A 23,562-nucleotide genomic window follows, 5' to 3' on the forward strand; every position below is an offset into this window, starting at 1 on the left:
TGTCCTCTCCAGCTCTTACTATTTCCTACTTCTTACATAAAATTCCATTCACTCTGCCCAACAGTTGCCCATCAAGCTCAGCATCTGCTTTGATAGTCTGTAGGGCAGAGGCTTTCAGAGGCCCTCTGTGGTAGGTTCCTAGGTTGTTTCCTGTTTTCTTCTTCTGGCTTTCAGTAGTCCTCTGTAGAAAGTTCCTAGGTTGTTTCCTGTTTTCTTCTTCTTCTGATGTCCATCCTCTTTGCCTTTCAGGATGGGGATTGACCGTTTTAGTAAGCTTTTATTTAATTCCTTTTTACAAGTTGGCAAATTAGCTGGGTAGGATCTTGCCCTGAGGTCACCACTCCCTTTATTCCATTTAGCATCAGGATTTTCTTTAATCTATTTATCTCCTTGAACACAGGACTTAGCTTTATCCCATTTCCTGGTGCCCCCTCTCCTCCCCAACTGTACATTTTATAATTTTCCTTTTTCAGCTTGCTCCTTTTCATTATAGATCTGCATAATTGGATCTGCTTGGCCACAAATAACCACAGTCCACACAGTAGGACACAGTCCATTGTAGGCTGTTTTTAAATCTCTTCTGCAAACATGATTAATCCAAAAGAGCTCTTCAATTATTATTATTATTTGTTTGTACAAGGACAGAAAATAGCCACATTTTTCACCAAAATATCACAAGCACTGTCTCTAGGTCACATACTATAAAGTGGGACTTTCTGGGAACCATTGGTACTAAAATAATGACACAGACTCTTTTAATGTAGTTTAAAGCTTAGGCCTTTTGCTGGCCAGGCTTCTTTTTATTAATTATAGTTTAATCACTTTGTATCCCAGCCGTAGCCCCTTCCCTCGTCCCCTCCCACACCTACCTTCTCTCTCTCTTCTCCTCTCATACCCCTCCCTGGGTCCACTGATAGGGGAGGTCCTCCTCCCCTTCCATCTGATCCTAGTCTATCGGGTCTCATCAGGACTAGCTGCATTATCTTCCTCAGTGGCCTGGTAGGGCTGTTTCCCCCTCAGGAGGAGGTGATCAAAGAGCCAGCCACTGAGTCACTTGTCAATTTAACCTGACTATCTTGCCATAACCTGCCATGCAGCTAGGTCTACCTCTCCTCTTTATTGCAGTCTGTCTTGTTCCTTTGGGTCCCTGGCACATCTCCTATGTTTGCCTTTTCTTCCCAGTGTTCATCTCTCTCCTTACTGGAGGGTTTGCCCTCCACTTCCTGCCCAGCTATTGGCCATCAGCTCTTTATTATAACCGATCAGCAGCCAGACAACATCTTTTAGATTGCCTCTAGGCAAGTGAGGAAGGATGAACATTTACAAAACAGAAATCTTAGGGATGGGCCATAAAATATACTGCCAGCACTTTGCCCTCTGTCGGCTTAGCAATCAACAATTGAATACACAGAGACAAGCCTTCACACACTGTACCCCAGCATCATACTAACATTATTCTGCTCTGAAACCTCCTAAGCAAGGCTCCCAGAGGTCAAATCACCCACAGCACCACTGTTTTCCATGTTCCTGCCAGGAGGGCACCTTAAACCCCACCTGAAGCATTCAGCTGCTTTTCTAATTCAAAGTCCCAAAGCCCACATTCCTCCAAACAAAAGCATGGTCAGGCCTATCACAGCAATACCCCTGTCCCTGGTACCAACTTCTGTCGTAGGGTTTCTATTTCTGTGACCAAGGCAACTCTTGTAAAGGGAAATATTTAGTTGAGGGCAGCTTGCAGTTCAGAGGCTCAGTCTGTTTTCATCATGGTGGGAACCATGGAACTGCGCAGGCAGACATGGTGCTGGAGAAGCAGCTGAGATTCTACATATGGATCCACAGGCAGCAGGAAAAAAATAAAACACACTGGCCTGGCCTGAGCATCTGAGATCTCAAAGCCCATCCCTAGAGACACGATCCCTCCAGCAATACCACACCTACTTCAACAAGGCCATACCTCCCAGAGTTCCAGTCCCTATGAGCCTGTGGGTCCAATTTCATTCAAACTACCACGATAGAGAAATCCATGTATTTGTGACTCTGAGACCTACAAGTATTTAGTGAAACTTGTCTAAAACGGAAGAGCGTGGCTGTCTCTGCTGTGTATTTAACTAGTGTTATAGTAATTATTTAACAGTACCGTTTTTCTTTTATGCTAAAATAAGAAAAGGCAATGAAAAAAATTGCAGATGTGAATCAATATATGAGACACTGACAAGACTAAAAATACATACATGCATTATACCTGTAAATCTGGGACTTTTGAGGATGAGGCAGGAGGGTTGGGGATTCAAGGCCAGCCTGGGATTTATTGCCAGATTCTATTGCAAAAACCTAAAAAACAAAGCAAAGAACCAACGAAAAATAAAGAGGATGTAGCTATAGAGGGTAGTGACCAATGGGCATTCCTGGCTTGACTTTTTCTTTCAGCCCTTTCAGATGAAGAAGGACATCTAACTGTCATCAGTTTCCTTGTAGTTCAGGTTTTTAGTACAATTGGCGAGTTAAATACAGTTAGGGAGTGATCTTTACAGGTAATGTAAGAGCAGTTTGATTCATAGTTACCTTGCTGGAGTGGTTTTTGAACGTTGTATTTTTTTCAATACCAGCATCTAAGTGTCCAGGTTTCTTTTGGGATATCCTACTCAGGTTAATTTTAAAGCAATTAAATATTTTATAACCCCCAGAGGCCCAATATTCTTCTTTTTCTTCTAAGAAGATGATTAAAAGCTATACATGCCACTGAGGTACTTTTTGGCTTTTTTGGGCCAGGGTTTCTCTGTGTAGCCCTGGTTGTCCTGGAACTCACTCTGTAGACCAGGCTGGCCTCCAACACAGCGATCCACCTGCCTCTGTCTCCCGAGTGCTGGGATTGAAGGCATGTGGCTACTAATCCCTGGCAAGTATGCTCTTTTAATTTACAAAATTTAGAATTACATTATGTTTTTTTTTTTTTTTGGAAATTATAGCTTGAATAATCTTTTGAAAGTTGAAATCTTCTACTTCCCTAACTCCTTACTTTCACTTCTTTGTTTAGAAGCAGGAGCCGTTTCCTTTATAGTCCCTGTGTCTCCTGTCTCCACTGGACATATGTGAAATAAGGCCAGACTCATTAGCAAGCTAAGCGGCATGGCCTTCTCTCTCCTGCTTCAATTCCCTTGGTTAGACGCATCTGCATATCTATCTATGAAATGCCTTCTCACTAGTCTGGAAACTTTGTATGTTTCGACCCTATGCAGGCGATGACAAGAACTGAGAGTCGTGCAACTGTAAAAAGATACGGCAAAGCTGGTATTTCACTGTGACGACGGGTGACTTGTTTGGGTGACTTGGAGACACAAATTATTGTGAGTTGATTTTGGTCTTGTACTCTGGAAAGTTATCGAAGCTCGTAATAACTCAGATGGGTCCGTCGTGCTCTGACTAATTGAACCCTGTCTGTTTGATGGGTGAAAACTTCAAAGGAGTCAGTTGAGGGTTGCTGCTTTGAGGACCCCCCTTTCTGCGTGCATTAGTGTTTATTGGGACTCTGTGTCCTGCTACACGCTGTGCTAAGTGCTGGAAGGGGCACAGGAGAGTAGTGTCGTCATTAATTTCTTGAAAATTACTTTCTCCTAGTGAAGGCAGGTAAAACTAAGACTGAAACCAAAGAGGCAAATAATTGAAATAATTATAGGTTATTATAAAGACTGTAAGCCCATAAAATAAAGACCAATTGATGAGACAGGGGAGATTCATGTTAAATGTTAAATGACATTGTAAATACACTTTTTATTGCTGGATAGAATAATCAAAAAGTCTAAGCAGGCCATAGTGTGTGTGTGTGTGTGTGTGTATGTGTGTGTGTGTGTGTGTATGTGTGTGTGTGTGTGTATTCGCACACATGTGTAGGGAGGTTGAAGAGAGACAGGCAGGAAGGAAGAGAAAGAGTTTGATTGGTTTTTAGTGAATTACGTAGTTAAGGAACCTGGCAAGTCCTAGGCATGCCGGGTGAGACCTCAGAAAAGACTCAGGGTTACAGTCCTGTCAGCAGGATGTGTGCTGGCAGAACTCTCCTTTCTCTAAGTCTTTGCTAAATTCAAGACTTGAAGTGCTCAGATACAGCTTACCCACAGTAGAAGGCAATCTGCTTTACATAAAGTTTGCCACTTTAAATATCAGTCTCACACAAGGCGTGCCCTTCAGAAACATCCAGAATGATCTTTGATCAATATTTTAGCACAGTGGCCCAGTTAACTTGACACATACAATTACCCTCCACAGGAACTTACCTTCTGTGTTTCTGTTCTCACTTCCTTCAGTGAATTTTGGTAGGGAGGTTGGGAAAAGGTCGGCATTAAAAACCTTTATTAGGAAAATGTTCACTCACACAAGAAAGCAGGGAAAGAATGGGATGATGAACCCATGTGCCCGTCACCCACGGTTAATTCTCAGTAACAAGGATGATTCATTCCTGAATTAGATCCTCTTGTCTCCAGTTCTTTCTTCGTCTCTTCTCAAGACATGATATGCCCTTAAACCCCATTCTTTACTATCTCCTCTGTTGCAACTTAGAAAGTGGCTGTCATCTCCTGTTCAAGAATTTCATCCAGTCCATGAACTTGGAGAAGAAAGCATGGATTGGAACGTTTCAGGAATCGTGAAACCCTTGACAGGTCTGGGCACACTTACAGTTGAGCAGCTTTGCTTCTGAGTTATTTACATAAGCATGCATGGAGAGTTACCTTAGAAACAGCTTCGCCTTGTGGCATTTAAGCTTCCTCTGTGATGCAGGCTATTAATAAAAGCCAGCCCGAAGCTCTTTACAAGTATGGATCACTGCTGGAAATGTTTAACAGCTAAGTGTGAGAACTCCCTAAACACACATCACGGTTTCAAAAACTGCAGATTTCCTCCATGTTTTTTTTTTCCCCACGTTACCAATAACTGTATACCATATGGGTGCATGTGTCTGACATACAGGATTCCATCTTATTTTTAGCAGAAACCCTGGAGCCCTTTGTGTTTGAATATGGGTATGGCATGGAGTTTCACTATGGAATGCTCTAGACAGTTCTACTTAAGTGTCAACCATCCACGTGGGCTCAACTGGTAGCTGCTTAGTTGATGGAAGCATTTAGTCTTGCAGTGGACCTCCACAGGAGGAGCAGGAAGAACCCTAAATCACACATTTTTTTTTTTCTGGAGAAATGTTAAAGAGTGGCACTATTAGAACAGCACTGTTATTGTTCACTCCTTGACATTTCCAGAGAAAGCTCTCCACAGACAGCCTAGAGACCACGAGGCAGCGTTCGTTACACTTGTCACAGAATTTTGGATTTTTGTGCCTCTTTTGTCAACCAGGCAGTAGTGCTCACATGTGTTTAAAAGAGACATATGCTTGAAATCTTTTAAAGGATCATTTACGGGTAGGCAGCAAGGAGAAGGAGTCATTGTTTGAACAGAATAGTCAGTGGCACAGATCACTGCTCCAGCAGAGAGGTAGGTATCTGGGGTGCCACTCACGTCCCTCACTGTTTGAGTGATCAGTTTTAAAGGGATTATTGAGGTAACGGGTTTAAAACTCTCGTTGCTTTTTGAGCATGGCAGCTTTAAAACTAAGTGAGAGGGCATGTCTGTAGTTACTCATTAAACTATTTACACTCTTCTACAACATGAATAAGGAGCAGAGAGGCCTTCTTCATAAAAGCTCTCATTATAAAGGAAATCCCATGATTCCAGGTTAGGTGATTGAAGTTTAATGACAAGATGACAGATATTGTTTGAATTGTGTGCATTTAGAAATTTCCAGAAGCGTTTTCAGTCTTAACTTCCTTATAATTTTTCTACTCTGAGTCCTCTAAACAGTTTTTTTTAATACTTAAAAACAATTAATGTAAGTGGCAGAGAATATTCTTACTTGCTTAAAACCTGCTTGTACTAGTTTTTCCCCAGAAGAGTCTTGGAAGAACATTAGTTTACAGTTGCCACTACATTAAATAGGCATTTGATGGGAGAATGCAGAGAGGAACCTACTTTTAAGGGTGAGCACTTTGAATATTTAAGTTTTGTTGTTACATTTATTTGTGTGTGTGTGTAGTTCAGAGGACAACTGACTTGCAGAAGTTCTCTACGTGTGGGTCCTAGGGTTTGAGCTGAGGTTCCCAGGCTTAGCCTCGGGAGCCATTGCCTGCTGAGCCCTCTTGCCTGCCCTTACCTTGACTCTTTGTTAGATAGTTCTTCATCCCCCATTTTGGATTTGTAAAGACCATTCTTTGTTGATGTTGTTACTTAATTACTTTTAATGATAAGAGAAAGCCCTAAAGACACACATAACTGTGACTAACGTAGAAGACTATGATTAGTTAACCAGGCTTGAGCTATTTAATATTTACTTTAGGAAGGAAGCACTCCTTTTCAGTAGTCTTGGCTCTTTCTAAGTCTCTCTGTTACCTGCGGTCTCCTGGAGAGTAATGCTCATGGCAGCTGTAAGTTTAGCCTCCTTTTCTAGGTCAGAAACCTTCTCAGTGCGTGTATATCTTATTTTTCCCATACTCTGCCTTTATGGCTGAATTCCTAACTCAATTAGTTTTAGGAGCATTTCAGGGAAAGAATCTCATTTAGAATTTTTCCAAGGAAGCTGAACCTAGTCCAATTATATATATATATATATATATATATATATATATATATATATATATATAATATATTTTCGGTGTGAGATTTTGTTCAGAATGGATGCTGACAGGAAATACCCTTTTCACGTGACAGGGGGATTTCTGGTCATCACCTGTTCCTTTGCAGAACTCAGGGAACACTAGAATTTTGTTTGGAATGAGATGCTTGTAGACTCTCTTTCATCCCAGGAGGTGGGGGTGAGTCCTAGTTGAATGTGAGTGGGGCCATATGAATGGAAGACCATAGAATTGTCTGGTGTCCCCAGTAAGCAATACGCAGTGATTCTTTGTTTTTTGTGAGAAACTGGATGACTTGAAAAAGGGAGAAAGGAAAAAGGCAGCTGGCAGGCATTGTAGTTTGAAAATAGAAGTATAACTAGCATTTTGTTCCAACTGAAGAGATGCAGTGATTATATGTATACATGTATATGTATATATGTTATGCATGTCCAATGTAGAATATATCTGTATATTGCTATGAAATAGGTCATGCGTAGTATGTAGTTACTTAGGAAACATTTGGCTCTCGTATCATACTCGGAAAACAGTGTTTCACTGCTCTCACGTGGCATTCTCCGCCAGGGGCAAGGGAAGTGTAAAAGCAGTGTTTCCAAGTGTTCTTTGGGGCCACCTTGTCTGAGCAGACCCAAGAAACACTGCGTGCCCCAGCCCAGCCCACTTCTGTTCGTAACCACAAAGATCCCATTAAGGCTGTTGAGTCTGATGGGATCTCAGGGGAACCTGATTATTGATGCTTGCCAGACACAAAGGCATTGGCATTGTCACGTGATCAGCGTCACTACCCTAAGAGCCCAGTTGTCAAGGCCGCCAGGAAACCTAATCTTCATAACTGCAAACGAATGAGATAAAATGTGTAGCAACAGTCATTTCAGTAATGACTGATTTTACTATATGATTGGGTTGGAAGCTTCCATAAACAACCGAAAGGAAACCAGAGGAAAACCAAAAAGCAGTTGTTAGCATTGATTTAGTTTGAGGGTTTCGGTTGATGACCCCAGATATGAGGGGTCCCAGGATAAATGAGATGGTGGAACTGTGTCCTTTGACCTTGCAGAAAATATAGTAAATGGGTTGGCAATTGTGATGGAATAGATTTCTGCTTATGCATGAAAATTTCATTAGATGAAAGATTCATGTTCCTTCATTACAAACCTAATGGAACCAGGTTAAAATCTACTGTATAATTGTTGGTCATGGGGTATCTTTCATATACAAACCCAACTTCAGTAACCTGTGTTGTCTATCACAGTGACAGTGGGAGCAGGGACCCTAGACTATGGGAATGATATGGACACCACCTTCAGGATACTACTTGTTCAGTCAACAGTTTGAAAACGGTGTAAAATTTGTTTAAAATAACTTCATTGTAGTTTTGACAGGTGTTTAGCTTCTTGATTAAACAAATCTGATTGATGGTGGCCAGCCTGAATACCGCTCATTTTGACCCAACACCTATTTCTTGACTAACTGCTATCATTTGCTTTCTATCTGGCAAATGTCAGAGATTTTAAGAAGTTCATTTATCTGTTATCATAGATATATTTGGCCCAAGTATATGTGTTGGGTATCGACAGCAATAAGAAACCCAATGAGTGGGATGACAGGAACCTTCCCTAAAAACTGTTGAGCTGTTCTCTTTATGGAATATTAGGGCCTTCCTGGGTGTGCTTCTACTACTTTGCAGAAGAAATAAGAGCCCAGGGATAGAAGCCTCCCTGCAAGCCATGGCTCCCTATATCTATAGATCTCTAGGAGTGGCATACGGTGCCTCACCCATCTCAATACTATTTAGCTTTCTTTCTTTTTTAAAAAAAATATTATTATTTTGTGGTGCTGGCATTGGAACCCAGCATGTATGGGGCCACACTCTACCACGGAGCTGTATTCCCAGCCCTTCCCTAAACCTCATTAAACAACATACTTGTTTCTACTTTATTATTGTCATGGTTAACACTATTTTTCCGTGGGAGCGGCTGAGGGGGCTAACAATTCTGAGCAAGAAAGGAATAATCACTTCTTCTATTTTTGTAGAATGGAAACCATAAGAGGCTACAGAAACATGTCAAAATGTTAAGTGAAAGAAGCATTATAAAATACGGGTATGTGTTTATAGAGGTGTCTCAGTTAGGCTTTTTATTGCTGTGCTAAAACATGGTGACCTTAAATAACTTGGGGAAGGGGAGCATGTTATTTCAGCTTACAAGTCTCAGATCATATGCCCTTGGTAAGAGAAGTCGGGGCAGGAACTCAAACAGGGCAGGATGCAGGAGGCAGGCACTGATGCAGAGGCCATGGAGGAGTGGGGCTTACTAGCTTACTATCCCCGTGGTTTACTCAGTTATTTTTCAATGGAAAATTTTTTTATACGTTTTGATCATGTTTTCACCCTCCCCCAGTTTTTCCAACGCCCTCCCCAGCTCCCTATCAACCCAATTTTGTGTTTGATTTCTTTCTTACTATTAAAAAAAAAAAACAAAACAACTAAAACCGAACCAAACAAACAAGAAACACACACAGACACAAAAACCACAAAACAGAAAGCAAAACGTATAAGGAAGAGACCAATAAGACAAACAAACAAACAAACAAAAAAAACATCCAAACAGTGCAAAAAGAGACAAAAATTAGCAGAAATGCCACCGAGTTGGTTGTGTGTTGGCCGAATACTCCTGGGCATGGCATGAGGCCTACCCTGAAAGTGTGTTAATATTCCTAGTGAGACTCCACTGGAGAAAACGAATTTTTCCTTTGCCAGGGGATATCAGTTATAGATAGCTTCTTGGGTCTGGTGTCCACTCCCCTTTCTCAGTGCTGGGACCTCATTTAGCTGGAATCTTTGCAAGGCTTGTCATTCAGCCTTCTTTCTTATACACTCCAGGACCACCTGTCTGGGTGGCACTAGCCACAGGAGTCTGGGCCCTCTCGTATCAATCATTAATTAAGAAAATGCTCTACAGGTCTGCCTACAGCCTAATCTTACGGAGGCTTTTTCTCAATTAAGGTTCCCTCCTCTCAGATGTTTCTAGCCTGTGTCAAGCTGACAGGAACCTAGCCAGCACAATAGCTTTATGTGTTCACTATTCAAGAACATTGATTGCCTATTCTGTGGCCATCAGGCACTCTGCTACACGCTGATAGCACAACAAAGGCGAAAATCAACCAGCTACCAGACTTCATAGAAATTTTAATTTATTAAAGAAAACAAATGTGAAAAGAAATACATAAGCCACCAGCAAACTACAATCATATATTATTAAACTATAATATGTTATTAGGAATAAGAGGTATTAATAAGTTCTTAAAAAATGATCAGTGTTTTCTACCATGAGGGAAATGCAGGTTAAAACTGCTTTAGATGCTACCTTACCACCATCAGGATGACTCTCATCCAGAAAACAAACAGAAAAGGCTGGGGAGGACACAGGGAAAGTGAAGCAGTATATGAACACAGCTGATGGGAAGGCAAACTTGTGTAACCGCTATCAAAATCAGCGTGGAGGCTCAAAGAAAAAGAAAAACAAAACAAACAAACAGACAGACAAACAAACAAAAAACCAACCCTAAAGTAGACAGGTTTGATTACTGATTACTCCTTGGTTTGTGCACAAAGGACTCTGAGGCCGACGCACTGCAGAGGCACGTGCTTGCACCCGTGTCCGTATTTATTGCTGCATTGTTGACAACAGCCAGGAAATGGATGTCCTGTTGTGGTTTCTGACACCGTGGCTCACTTTCCCAACCTTGACGCCTATCAGTAGGTATAAGTGGATAAAGGAACTGTGGTAGACACATCCACGGTACAGTCTATTCACCCACAAAGGAAAGTGGAATCGTGACAATTGCTCGAGAACGGGTGGCTCTGGAGATAAATGTATTCAAGAAACAAGCCAGACTCAAAGACAAATATGAAGGTATGGATGAGTGGTGGAGTATTGGACTACAGAGAGAGAAACACTGTGTGTTTTCTTTTACTTATAGAACCTAGATTTAAAATTACATATAGGCATCTTTGTGTATTTGCACGTATGTGTAGGTCATGCAACTAGAATGAAGATGAAGAGAGAGGATGGCAGGATCTTAAGAGAGGCAGGAAATAGAGAGGCTAATGAAATACGTGTGATAAGAGAACAGAAGGGGTAACTGTTTAAGAGAAAAAAGGGAGCCAAGTGGAGGGCAGACGGGGTATGGGAAAGAGTAGTAGAAGGGAAACAAAGTTTATTTTTGAAAAAGAGGTGCTTTGAGAGAATATTTTAGGATGGCTTAATTTAGTTTGGATTCAGGGGGAAGGAAAAGAATTGTGGAAAAGTGTAAACTGAGAACTATAAAGGGATTAGTGGGTGCGTTTAGGGGGGAGTGTAGAAATCCCAGAGGCAAGACAGCTTCAGGGAAGGAGCTGAAGGATTTGAGGAGATGATGCGGGAGTAGACAGGAAAGGGCTGGACCATACCTGAGTCCTCTGGAGTAGGACATTATGGTAAGAATGATAGGTGTGTTACTCTGGGTTCTCTAGAGAAATAGAACTGATACAATGAACATATGTGGGATTTATTAGAATGGCTTACAGGCCATTGGTTTCTACCAACAGAAGGTCCAAGAACGTATTGTTCAGTACGCTGTATGTCTCAGGTGTATATCTGTATGTCTCAGCTGGTCCAGGGTCCTGAAGAAGCAGGCTCTAATGCCAGTGAAGAAATGGGCTTGCTAGTGAAGGGGAGAGCAAGCAGGCTAAGAGCAACAGTTTCCCTCTTCCATGGCCTTTATACAGGCTGCCAGCAAGGTGGTCCAGAGTAAAGGAGGATCTTCCCACCTCGAAAATCGAAAATCCGGATTAAAACTGTATCCTCTCACCTCAAAAGATCTGGATTAAAAGTGGTTCTTCATGCTTTGAATGATTTGATTAAGAAAAAAAGAAAAAACCCATAGAGGTGTGCCTAGCTGCTTGGGTTTTAATTAGTTCCACACTGACAACCAAGAATAGCCTTCCCAGGGAGCCATCCTCTTAGATGCGCAGTATTCTCATCAAGCAGGTGCCTTGGAAGGGTATTAGAAGTCATCCTGGGGAGGTAGGCTGAATGGGAACGCAGGGAGATTACTGAAGAGGCTGCCAAGGGGAGTGAATGGGTGGGAGTCCCGTGACCACACCTCTGCTCAGAGCCCCAGCTATTGGGTGATAACTAGATCCCTCTTCATTATAACCACAACCCCACACACTCCAAGGAAATACAGCTTTGTACTTTTTATACACAAAGAAATCAGTTGTGTCAGGCAGTGAGATTATGAGTTATCACCCCCTTTTCTAACCACATTTTTTTTTTTATATGTCTGGCTACTTCTGCAGTTGGCAAATACATAATGCTGACATTCTGAGTTCTGCTTATTCTGTCTCAAGAGAACTGCAATTACTCTAGTTCCATATTTCCTCCTTATTTTTGAGCCTAATCCATTTTCAAGTGACACAAATATTTTTCTTCTCTGAGACAAATAAATAAATAAATAAATAAATAAAATAAAAAAATAAATCAACTATCCTGGTATCTTTATCTGGGAATTATTCCTGTTAACTTTTTTCTTTTTCCAATTTTATCACATCAGTTCTCAGCTATCTTGCACCTTACTATGGGTGCTTTTTGAAATTCCTTAATCTCCTTCATCAGGGACTTCAGATGTGTGTGCCAGCGGCCTTGGGATGTGGGTGCTGTGATGATGGAAGGCAGGTCATGCTGGTCACCCGGGATGGGCTTTATCTTCTTAGATATTTTATTTCATACCTTTACGTATATGGATATTTTGTCTGTGTGTACGTGTGTGTGTGCACCACACGTGTGCTTGGTGACAGCAGAGGCAAGAAGTCAGAAGAGAGTGTCCGTTCCCCTGGAACTGGAGTTGCACATAGTTGTGAACTCACACGTGGGTGCTGGGAATCAGACCCAGGCCCTCTGGGAGAACGGCCAGTGCTCTTCACCCCCAGGCTCTCTCGCTAAAGGGTAAATACTAATTCAGTCATTTAGCTGTCCTTAAGATCTTATTATGTGTGTTTGAAAACGGGTTTCTGTCCAAGAATAGCAATAGCCTTTTTAGAAAGTCGTTGCTGAGGCCGTATTCAGTAGTCCCTCTAGAGCAACTGAGGACCTTGCCTGTTTGTGTTGCTCCCACTGGGTATTTGTGGAGCTTATTTAAATCTCTTTGGCTGTAGCAGACGCTCAAAAATACTCAATGGGCTTATGAAATCTGAGTATTTAAAAAGTGCCACCATTATAGTGGCATAAACCTTGAGCATCTTCACATTTTTGGTCGAACTAAGTCTGATTTGTTTTCCGTAGTCTCCGCTCAAGCCTACACAAAGGCATTTGCTCTGTCAAGTTTAGAAACGGATTTTAAGAGGAGCCTTATATGCCTTAGAGAGCCACTGAAGATTCTTTTATGTTATTGCACTTACTTTGGAAAATTAATTGCAACAATTTTCGTGTTTTAAATGATTTCCATTAGTGAAACAGGCTAAATAGAAATGGGATGAGATCAGCCTTCAGAGTCAGGCTGGTGAGGGGGCTCAGTCAGTAAAGGGACTTGCTGGCAAGCCTGATTCCCTGAACCCAGTGCCTGGAATTATGTGGTGAAAGGAGAAAACTGACCACTACAAGTTGTCCTCTGACCTCCACACATGCTCTACCCCCATACAGTAAACAAACAAACAAACCAGCAATGAGAAAAAATCCTCAGCCTCCAAGTCAGACAGACATCAGTTTGAACGCAGCATTTGCCATTTCTTAGGAAAATAGTCCCACTTTTGCTATTTCTAGAATCACCACAGTCTTACTGGCCGTGTATGAAAATTTGGAGCAGTTGTCCAAAATTCAACAGAAGAGAACTGGAATACCGTTTCTATTCTTTAATCCAGTTAATTAATGTCAGAGCAAGGCACAGACTCTTTCTGAGTCTCAAGTGTTTTCCTCTGTAAGAGGGGAAAACTATTGTCATTTACATAAATTCTATTTATCCCCCCCCCCTTTTTTTTTCCAAGACAGGGTTTCTTTGTGTAGCCTTGGCTAGCTCTGCCTCTGCTGGGATTAAAGGTGTGCGCCACCGTGCCTGGCCATAAATTTTATTTATGTAAGTTCTCAAAAATATTGTATCTAATAACATGTTAGATAAATATTCTTTTCTGAGATATTAACATGTAGGAAAGACTGTAAGGGTTTAATATATCTTTACCTTGTAAAACATCACAAAATTCAGCATAATGAATGCCTGATATCAAGTGCTTATTACACACTGGATTCTCTCTATGAGTTTTAAAGACATTGTGTAAACTGATTTACAGGATGAATTGCAATGTAGGGAGTCATGATCTCTACACTATGAATGAGAACATACGGGGGCCTAGGTGTCTGCCCACGATTGGCAATAACTGAGGCGTGGATCCAAGGCAGTCTTGCTTTGCATTGACCAAAAAATTTGTGCTCTCCCTCTCCCTCCCCACTTCCCCTTCTCTCCTTATCCCTCCATCCCTTCCTCCTTCTCTTCTTTCTCTCCCTTCCATTCTGACTCCTTGCGATTATAGGGAAGTTCTCATTTCGGTATATATCTACTGTTGTTGTTCCTTCCCCTGCCTCACAGCCACGTGAAGGTGTGTTCAAGATCCTGCAATGACAATATGGCTGTGCTGTTCCCATATTCTTGCATAGACTCTTTGATAGCCCAGTGACAATATGGCTGTGTTATTTCCATATTCCTGCATAAAGGCTCCTTGACAGCCCTCACTTCTGCTGTGTGTATGTGTTGTGTGTATGCATGTGTGTTTTGTATGAGTGTGTGTGTTTGTACATTTGCACATGTGAGTACAGGTGTGCACACAGCATATCTACAGGGTAGATGTCAACACTGAGTGCTCTTCCTCCATTGCTTTTCACCTTGCTCTTTGAAACAGGGTCCTTCACCAAACTTGGAGTCACCAATTTGGCTAGGCAGGCCAGCTAACAAGGCCTTGGAATCCTCCTGTCTTTGTCTCCTCAGGATTACATGTTATGTGCTGCTATGCACGGCATTCTGGTAAGTCTTGAACTCATGACCTCTTGTTTGCGGGGCAAGCTGTTTACTGACTAAGCCATGTCCTCTTCCCCAGCAGTCAGTTTTTATATTTGTTAAGATGCCAACACATTTTGGACAAATGCTTCAGTAAGTATTTCATTTCAATGGCAAGCATTTCTACCCACATAACAAATTTGCTTTTAAAAGAAAACACCTGTGGATGCTTCTCACTCCTGTGAAAGATGGACGGCAGCCCATTTCATAGCTTTTATTTTCACCACATGCATTATTCATCTTCCAAACCTTCTTAGGCAATTCAAAATGACTTTCTCCATCAGGCTTGATAGTGGTAGACTTAATTAGCTTCAAGGCCAGTGTGTCAATAATAAGTAACGAACATTTTGTAGACAAGGGAAGTTTTCTGACAGCTGCCTGTGAAGAGGCACTCTAATAAATCCAGTGTTCTTGTTTTTTTTTCTTTTTTCTTTATTTTCTTAGAATTTCCTATGAATCATGGTGAAGAGCAAGAAGAGTTTTTTCCGAGGTGATTTAGCTTTCAAAAAATGCTAAATATCCACATGTGTTAGAAGGTAGATTTGTATATGATTTTGACTTAGGATTTGGTTACCTGGAAAGTATATTATTAGAAGCACTTTCTTGTCTTGCAGAATATAGCTTATCGTAGTTTATTACCCAGGAGCTCATACGAATTTAAACTGAAACAGGCATGCACACTTTCCACTACAGATTTTTATGGTTTTCTACAAGCTGGTGTTTCTTAGATTGTAACTTTGCCTTTGCCTGCCCCTGTAAGAAGCTGTCATGACAAGAAAATGAGGTCAAAAGATTTGACTGACAGCCTTTATAGGTCCATAAGCATTTTTATTTTCTGTACACAATTGTCTTTGGTGGAGATTTTAAAAATATGTGAGAATTGTGTTTCTATATGGGAAACCTATAAAATTCTCTTATAAAATTCTCTTAGTTTATATATATATAAACTAAGCAGATAACAAGAGAATATATATATATATTTATATTTAAAATGATTATAGTTCAGTTAACCACCGTTACAGTTAAAACAGAATTCTAATTAAAAGAAGATTTTAAAAATGCACTCCTTATTCAGAAGGGGAACTAGAATAGACAGCTGAAGTGGCTGAAGAGAGAAAACAGGCTAGGAGAGGGAGTGCTGAGGGAAAGGAGAGTGGGGATCAGATGTGGGGAGAGTGGGGAAGAGGATGGAGGCCTTGTAGAAAGAAAAGAAACCGTGAGCAGGGGCATCTCTGAGACAAGCTGGAGACCTACGACAGGGTGGGCTCCTAGGAAGATATGGGGGTGACTCTAGCTGAGACCCCCTAGTAGCCCAGGTCATGGAGACTGAAGAAGCCACCCTCTAATCAGACAGGACTCCTAGTGGAGGGAGGGGAACACTGACTTACCCACAAAAACGTTGACACAAAAACTATCCCGCCTACAAGATAGAGCAGAGATGGAGGGAAATATCCAACCAAGGCATGGCCCAGTGTGAGACCCACACTAAGGGAGAGGCCAACCTCTGACACGGTTAGACACACTCTGCTATGCTCACAGACAAAAGCTTAGCGTAGCTGTCTTCTGAGAGGTAAGCTGAAATTCACAGCCACACAGCAGACAGAGTGCAGGGAGCCTTGTGGAAGACTCAGTGGAAAGATAGAAGGACCTGGAAGAGACAGGAACTCCACAGGAAGACCAACAGAGCCAACTAACCTGAGCTCAGGGGGCTTGCAGAGACTGAAGCACTAACCAGGGACCATGCATGAACTGGACCTAGGCCCACTGTGTGTATGTGCCTGATGGGCAGCTTGGTCTTCCTGTGGGTTCCCAAGTAAAAGGAGCTGGGGACTGTCTCTGATAAGGACTGTTTTGCATGCTTTTCTGTCACTTTTCCCTTGTGCAGCTGCCTTTCTAGGCCACCGAGGAAGAGGATGCACTCAGTCCTGGTGTGACTTGATGTTCTGGGGTGGGTTGGTGGTGGGTGTGCAGCTCCCCTTTTCTGAGAGGTAGGGGAGGGGAGTTAGGGGGAAGAAGGAGGAAGGGTGGGACTGGGAGGAGAAGAGTGATGAGGCTACGATTGGGATGTAAAGCGAATGAATGAATGAATGAATGAATGAATGAATGAATAGGCATGCCTTGGGAATACACCAGTGGCTTTCCTTTTCTTTTTCTTTATCAATTGTTACTATGTCTTTCTTAGATTTACAGATTACTCTGAGTCCTTTTAGAGGTAATAAACCTTTCTAACCCCTCTTGAAACAATGAATTTTACACACTCATACACACATTTCTGTTCTTTTAAATTTTATACTTCTTATAATGATAAACCATCAAAAAGGACTTTAATCCAGTAATGAACCTTTTCAAGATTTTCAATGCATTTTTTCTTCAAGTCCAAGGGTCTTTGTTTCTACTGGGAAGGTAGTCCTGGGCTATATAAGGAAGATAGCTTAGCATGAGCCAGAATGAGTGAATCAGGAAGCAGAAATCCTCTACGGTCTCTGCTTCAGATTTCCACCTTGAGTTACCAATATGACTTTGCTTTCACGATAGATTATGACCAGGAAGTTTAGGCCAAATCAACCCTCTTCTGTCTATGTTGCTTTTTTGAAATCACAGCAACACAGTAAATCCCTCTCTCTCTCCCACCACCAGGAGCCATGTCATCTCAGTAGACATAAGAAAGTACTCCAAAGGACTAATAACAGTAAACACATGCACATTGCCCTTGGTGGCCCTCTCAGTCAGGTTGACATTGACTTAAGTACATCTCTGTGACTGCTCTGTACTGATATCCTTTGGCTTTAGGCTTATTCAGGATGAGTGGTACCCAGCATTGGCAGCGAGGTAGTGTTCTGAGTCCAGACACAGGTGCTGCTCCTTTTCCAGTGTTCTAGGATATATCAGGTAGACATCTGCCCTGTATATAGATAGAGCTGTGGTCTCTTTTTCATTGCTTTGAGATGATAGGATAGTGAATATTATCAAAGATTCAGAACTCATCTCTGAAAAGGCCATTTTATTCTCAATATACCCAGCCTTAGCGCCTATGTATGCTCTTTGGCCTATCTGGTGTGTTCTTAAATTTTAGAAAAGAAAGGAATTAATAGAGTAAGGGAACTCCACTTTATAGATGATGACAAATGACAGAATAAGCTATTAGGCTTTAAGCATTTTATCCACCCACCAACCCACTGTCCATCCACTCACATGCATATCCATTCACCCATCCATCCATCCATCCATCCATCCATCCATCCATCCATCCATCCAACAGGTTCAGATCTCCTGCTTCATGTGGGTTCTGAAGCTGTAACCTATAAAAATACTTCCACAACTTGCGGACTACTGACTCATCAGAAGAATACTGACAAATAAATGCAACTTTATAACAAAAAGACATACTCTAAGTACCCTGAAGCAACGTCTTTGGTTGTAGATGAAGAACGAAGAATTAGCAGAGCAAGCCATTAGGGAGTTTCAATGAGGAAAAAAAGGAGGCAGGCTAGGTGTGAAGGCACCCCAGGAAAAGCAGATAAAAGCCAGGAAAACTCAGGGTAGTTTGTGGAAGTGCTTAGAGTACCAGCATGACTGGCAGGATGGGCTCACCCAGTGAAGGATACTAGGAGCAGCTGAGTCCTCACTCTGTGGAACTTTCTTGGGGGCTTATGCTCATCTGCATGCTCTCTTAGGATGAAAAGTGGAGCCGTGTGAATTTTAAGGACAGGAGTTAAAAGGATAAAGCTACTGATTTCTCTGAGAGGCCTTCTTGGTCTCAAACACCCTGAAGCAGTGCTGCTTAGGCAAAATACTTTCTGGGTCGAGCGTAAAAGGAATGAAGTCATCCCAGCAGCGAAGGCAGCCCAAAATGATGGGTTGTTGAATTGGGTGGAGCAAATGCAGACTGGATAATGTTCTAAACAGGGAATTTGCGGAATAATACTACTGAAGGTCTTCACGACAGCTTTGAGTAGGTTTTATTTATTAACTTTAACAAAATTATCAAGTATATATTTTCTACTGAGCACTATTCCAGGCATGATTCTAATATAATTTGTGGATTTATTTACTGATTTGCTTACCAAGTGTAAAGTACACTTCTCGGCACTGAGACAGACAGTGCCTAGAAGTGGCCTTCACTCTCCATGGAGCCTCCACTTCAGGGGTGGAGAAGCAGTGAACCCAAATGAAGACCAGACTGTGGAGAATAGGGGGTTTGGTGGAAGCTGGGAAAGGTAAGAGACTGAAAGATATGAGTTAGTGATGTGAGAGAATGGGAGCATGGGAAAGGCAATCATTTGTAGAAAAAAAAAAAAAACAACTAATAATAGATTGACTGGAATGAACAGAAGGGGAGTGTGTTGAAGAGAGAGAGATACACAGTCATGAGGTCCTATGACTCAAGAGGTGAATCCCTACAGCCAAGTGAGATAGTGGGTTTGAAATAACTAAATTTAAGAGTTTGATGGCATATTAATGTGTACCATGCATCTATTTCCTTATATAAGTTTTTTTTTTTTTTTTTAAATCAGCCTTTAGCAGGGGCTTAGTCTTTTAGGGAAGATAATAGAAATACAGAAGTCTTGGCCAGGCTTATTCTTCCTGCCAGCCTAGGCCTTTGTGTATTTTATTAATTTGCTAGATGACTTGGAATTAACCAAAGTTTGTGTGACACTGACTTGGATTTGTAAGAAGAGTAAGAAAAGAAAGAGCAAGCTAAGGACTGGAGATGTGAATTTTGGGCTTATAAAAGTGTAGAATTGAGGCTGGGGTGTAGTTCAGTTGGTAGCATGCTTCGTGGAAAACGGAAGCCCCAGGTTTGGTCCCCAGCGCCACATAAAGAAGGTACTGTAGTCCTAGCACACCCAGAATGTGAAGGCATAAGGGTCATAAGTTCAAGGTCATCCTTGGCTATGTAGCAAGTTGAAGATCAGCTGAGGATATATGAAAGTATCTGGAACCAACCAACCATCCAATTGACCGACTAATAAAACAAAAGAAACAAAAAAACCAACCAAAGAAACAAACAAAAAATAGGGGTAGGTGAGCCTTCCCAGCAGGTGAGTAAAAAGGAAAATGAGAAACAGCAATGGAGCAATGAGTGGTTGCAAAGAAACCATTGGAGAGAAAGACAAGTGCTCCATGGTGACACATGAATTATTCAGTTTCAGAGGAGAACGCAGAGAGCTCAGTTTCTCTGACACTGAAATGAAGTTTCCATGAGGACAGAGGCTTCGGGGTTACCTTATGCCTGGCATTATGCCCAGTGCGTAATAGGTACTTAGTTGGTATTTGTTATTTGTTTACTGAATGAATCAATGCATCTATGAGTCACTAACAAGAAAAATTTAAGAGAATTTAAGCAGTCACACTAAAGGCTGAATTGAAGAGGGCTGAAGCTTCAGGAACAGAGTGATTCTGAGAGGAGCTGTTGCTATCAAGTAAACAATAACATTTATTCTAAAGTGTGACAGCAATGAGGTGTCTATGCCCATGCACAGACATAAATCTGCCTAGGTGTGTGTTTGCATGAGTGTGAAAGCGTGGGCATTGGCGCTGTAGCCATCGTCGTGTCCTGGTACTCTATGGATGTCCAGGAGCTACCTCATTCAGACTGTGAATCTCATGAGACGGAGTATGTTTCAGAGGACACACAAGTCACAGAGGGCTAACTTCAGGAGACGGGGACACAGGCAAAGGCAAAAAGATAGCAAGGCTGTGTCTCCAGGAAGATGATCCATTTGCCATGCACATATTTTCAGTGATCCCTCCCCACCCCCAAAAACAGACATCATTTCTAGAGACTGCGTAAAACTGCAAAACTCTATTTTTAAGATTTGTTGGAAGCTTTTAAATTCCAGACACACGTTTCCTTTGAGAGGATAAACCTTTGTGTCTCAAAACAGAGATGCCTGTTTGTTAGCTCTCTGGGTTCTGCGTGTTTGTTCATGAAGCCTCCAGCTTTTCTTGCATTTCGAAGTGTCATGCCTAGCTGACTGTTCCCATGGATTCCTTTACTCTTTTCACATTGTTAAGCTGGTCTGTGGGAAGCCGACTTCTCTCAGTCCGCGTGACTAGACTCCACTCCTGCTAATGGAAATCGTGCAAGAGTGTGAGGAGGTACACAGGCATAGAGCCTACATTTAGACTTCCAGGGTCATTCTTATTTAGCCATTGTAAGAGTTCAGCATAGTCTTTCTTTGTCCCCCAAATGCTGCTTGACATTGATTGCAGGTATGGGTCTACAGTTGTGACTTTATCAGGTGTAAGCATGTCTTTCCTCTGTTTCAGCTGAGAAGTGTTGAGAGTGAAATGTTGACAGCCATTAAGAGACCACCCTGTCAAACACAGTTGCTCTGTTCCTACAAAGACCTACTCCATAGACCTTGGTGCAGGAACCAGCATGCTGCCTGGTTTTCCTTACTGCCAGCGGTGCTCACGTACTGCAATGTTTTCTTTATGTGTGTGTTAATAAAATTTTGCCTGTTGTAAAAAAAAAAAAAAAAAAAAAAAAGGAGACTTCCAATTAAATCTCTCATCGTGCTTGTTCTGTATTTCACGAAAGCCCAGAGTTCTGGAGGAACCGAGTGAGCGGACTCTGTCGACACGAGGTAGTTGGCCATGGTGTTGGCCATGGCATCTCATGATGCTCAGAACTTCTTCCAGCCTTTGTCTTCCTGGCTATCCCGAGTTTACGAAGCTCTCCAGCAAGCAGGGGATGCGTTATCTGCTTCACTGGTTCTTCTTAGCAAACACGATTCGACACCGAGGGACAAGCCAGAGCAGGACTTAGATGCTATTCAGAGTCAGGAAACCTACTTTGAAGAGGAAGAGCAGGATAATGATGGGAGTCCAGAAGAGGCAACCTCCCCATTTCCTGAAGAGGACCGTTTCTCATGCTCTAACAGTGATTTACAGGACTCTGTCCGAACGGCAAGCCCCAGACTTGGTCAGCAAGCCACAGACTCTGTAATGCCCCAGTGGCCCAGTCAGAACTCAGCTGGCCCAAAGCCCACACGTGTGCTTTCTTCTATTGCGGAGGAAGACCATCACTCCGAGAGGCGGAGATGTGGCCTCCAGCATGGCTTTGACACCCATCTCCCTGGCACTTTAGAGAAAGATAATGGAAAAAATCAAGGTAAGCTGGTCAGAACCACTGTTTCTGTGCTCTTCCAGAAGCCTTTAGAGTTCCATTTTGATTTGTTTTTAAGCATCATGTTGGTCTTACTTTTCCTCTGCCACTTACATATCCCCTCATCCTGGTTTCTGATTGAGAAATACAATCCATAGGAATATTTTTGTCCTATGAAGCTTTACAAGATCCATGTATTTCAAAATAATAGTTCTGAGCAAGTGAAAAAGCTTAAAATGAATCTGAGGGTTCTGTTTGAGAAGTCCCTGCGCACATGCCAGGCTTTTTAAAATATCTTTAAAAATGTTCTCTCCCCCCCCCTCAGGTTAGGAATTTCTAGATGTTACTATATTATTCAGCGTGAAATCCTGTGCAAACAGCCATACTTGTTGCAGAATTTGTAGTTGATAACACTCCAAGAATACTTCTCACAGCATTTTACTAGGCTGTGATGTGAGATTGACAGTGGAGGGGAGGTCCCTGAGATCGGATGGTCTCATTTGCTTTTAGCTCGGAATGATAAGGTCGCGGTAGTAAATATGACACTTCATGTTGTTAGAATGGAGCACAGAGTGGGGCTCTAATAAAAGCGCCATGGATATGATACAAATATAATTAACTCTGAAAAAAGATACTGGCATATGTTTCAGCATAAATTTCCCATGGCTCTAATCCTCCAACCTGTAGAGCAGTCACAGAGACAGAAGCAAGTGCTGGGCGGAGGTGAGGGGTTGGGACATGCGTGTCATGTGTGCATGGAAAATCCATGTGTAGTCGATTATTCATACCCAGACAAAGTCATTAATTCCTTTCTTGTTGGAGGGAGCCAACGTTTCTGGGATACCATATTGTCTCTTTATTCATTTTCAAAGATTCTTCCTGGTGCCACCCTTTTAGGTAAAGGCCTTACCAGGCAGACAATGGGATCTTGATGTTTAAGGAAACAGAGTATCGTATTCTCTTTACAGTACTTTTTTCTCTCTCTGCATGAGCCTGTGTGAGTGTATGTTGCTATGTGCATGCGTGTTGTGTGCCTGTGGAGAAATCCAGATACTGAGTGCCTTGCTCAGTCGCTCTCTACCTTCTTTTCTGAAACAGGCTCCCTCACTGAACATGGAGCTCATCTGTTCAGCTAGACTGGCTGATCAGCAGGTCCCCCAAATCCTCCTATCACTGCCCACCCAATACTAGAATTATAAACACACACTGTACCGCGCTTTTTACATGGGCTCTGGGAATCCAGACTCAGGTCATCATGCCTCCATAGCTAGCAGTTTATTGGTTGAGCCCTTCCCCACCCCCCACAATGCTTTCTTAATTCTTGCCTAAATTCAGCTCTATTTGAAACTGATGTGAGTTTGTCTTAATAGATGCTACACAGTGACTTTTTGGGGTCAAATTGCATAACTGTAAAGTATGAATGCAAACATTAAGCTCAGCCTTCAAGCCGGACAGTGGAGGGCATGGTGCAGCTTCCCCTCTGTACCTACAATGGTGAGCTCCACAGTAGCTGTGAGGTAGACCTCAGCAGAAGGTGAGCTGATCCCCTCTGAGGTGCAGCTCCTCCCGTGTTTGTAGTTGCGGAGCATAGGCTTCGCTCCTCATTTGGGAAGTTGAGGAGTTGAGGTGGTCTGATCTTAGAGCACACAATGTTCTTTATTCCCTATTAGAAGCATGATTTACAGGAGATGAAGT

The 23,562-nt window shown here is 42.1% G+C and overlaps 1 protein-coding gene across 7 annotated transcripts in view; it reads left to right on the plus strand.

Annotated features, from left to right (window-relative positions):
• The window catches only part of Syt16 (synaptotagmin 16), a 248,944-nt gene that overhangs the window by 123,588 nt on the left and 101,794 nt on the right, over positions 1-23,562 (plus strand). For 2 of the 7 annotated variants that reach the window (XM_060387648.1, XM_060387652.1), the window contains exons 2-4: positions 3,237-3,344; positions 14,599-14,720; positions 21,027-21,873. The exons of 1 other annotated variant lie outside the window; for it this stretch is intronic. In XM_060387648.1, the coding sequence (XP_060243631.1) occupies positions 21,357-21,873 (517 nt within the window). In that variant the 5' untranslated portion in view covers positions 3,237-3,344; positions 14,599-14,720; positions 21,027-21,356. Of the gene's footprint in view, positions 1-3,236; positions 3,345-10,564; positions 10,586-14,598; positions 14,721-21,026; positions 21,874-23,562 lie in introns of those variants that run through there. 4 more of the 7 variants (XM_060387650.1, XM_060387651.1, XM_060387649.1 and 1 more) reach the window with 4 other exon arrangements.

Source organism: Meriones unguiculatus, chromosome 7, assembly GCF_030254825.1.
Source record: "Meriones unguiculatus strain TT.TT164.6M chromosome 7, Bangor_MerUng_6.1, whole genome shotgun sequence".
NCBI classification, from domain to species: domain Eukaryota; kingdom Metazoa; phylum Chordata; class Mammalia; order Rodentia; family Muridae; genus Meriones; species Meriones unguiculatus.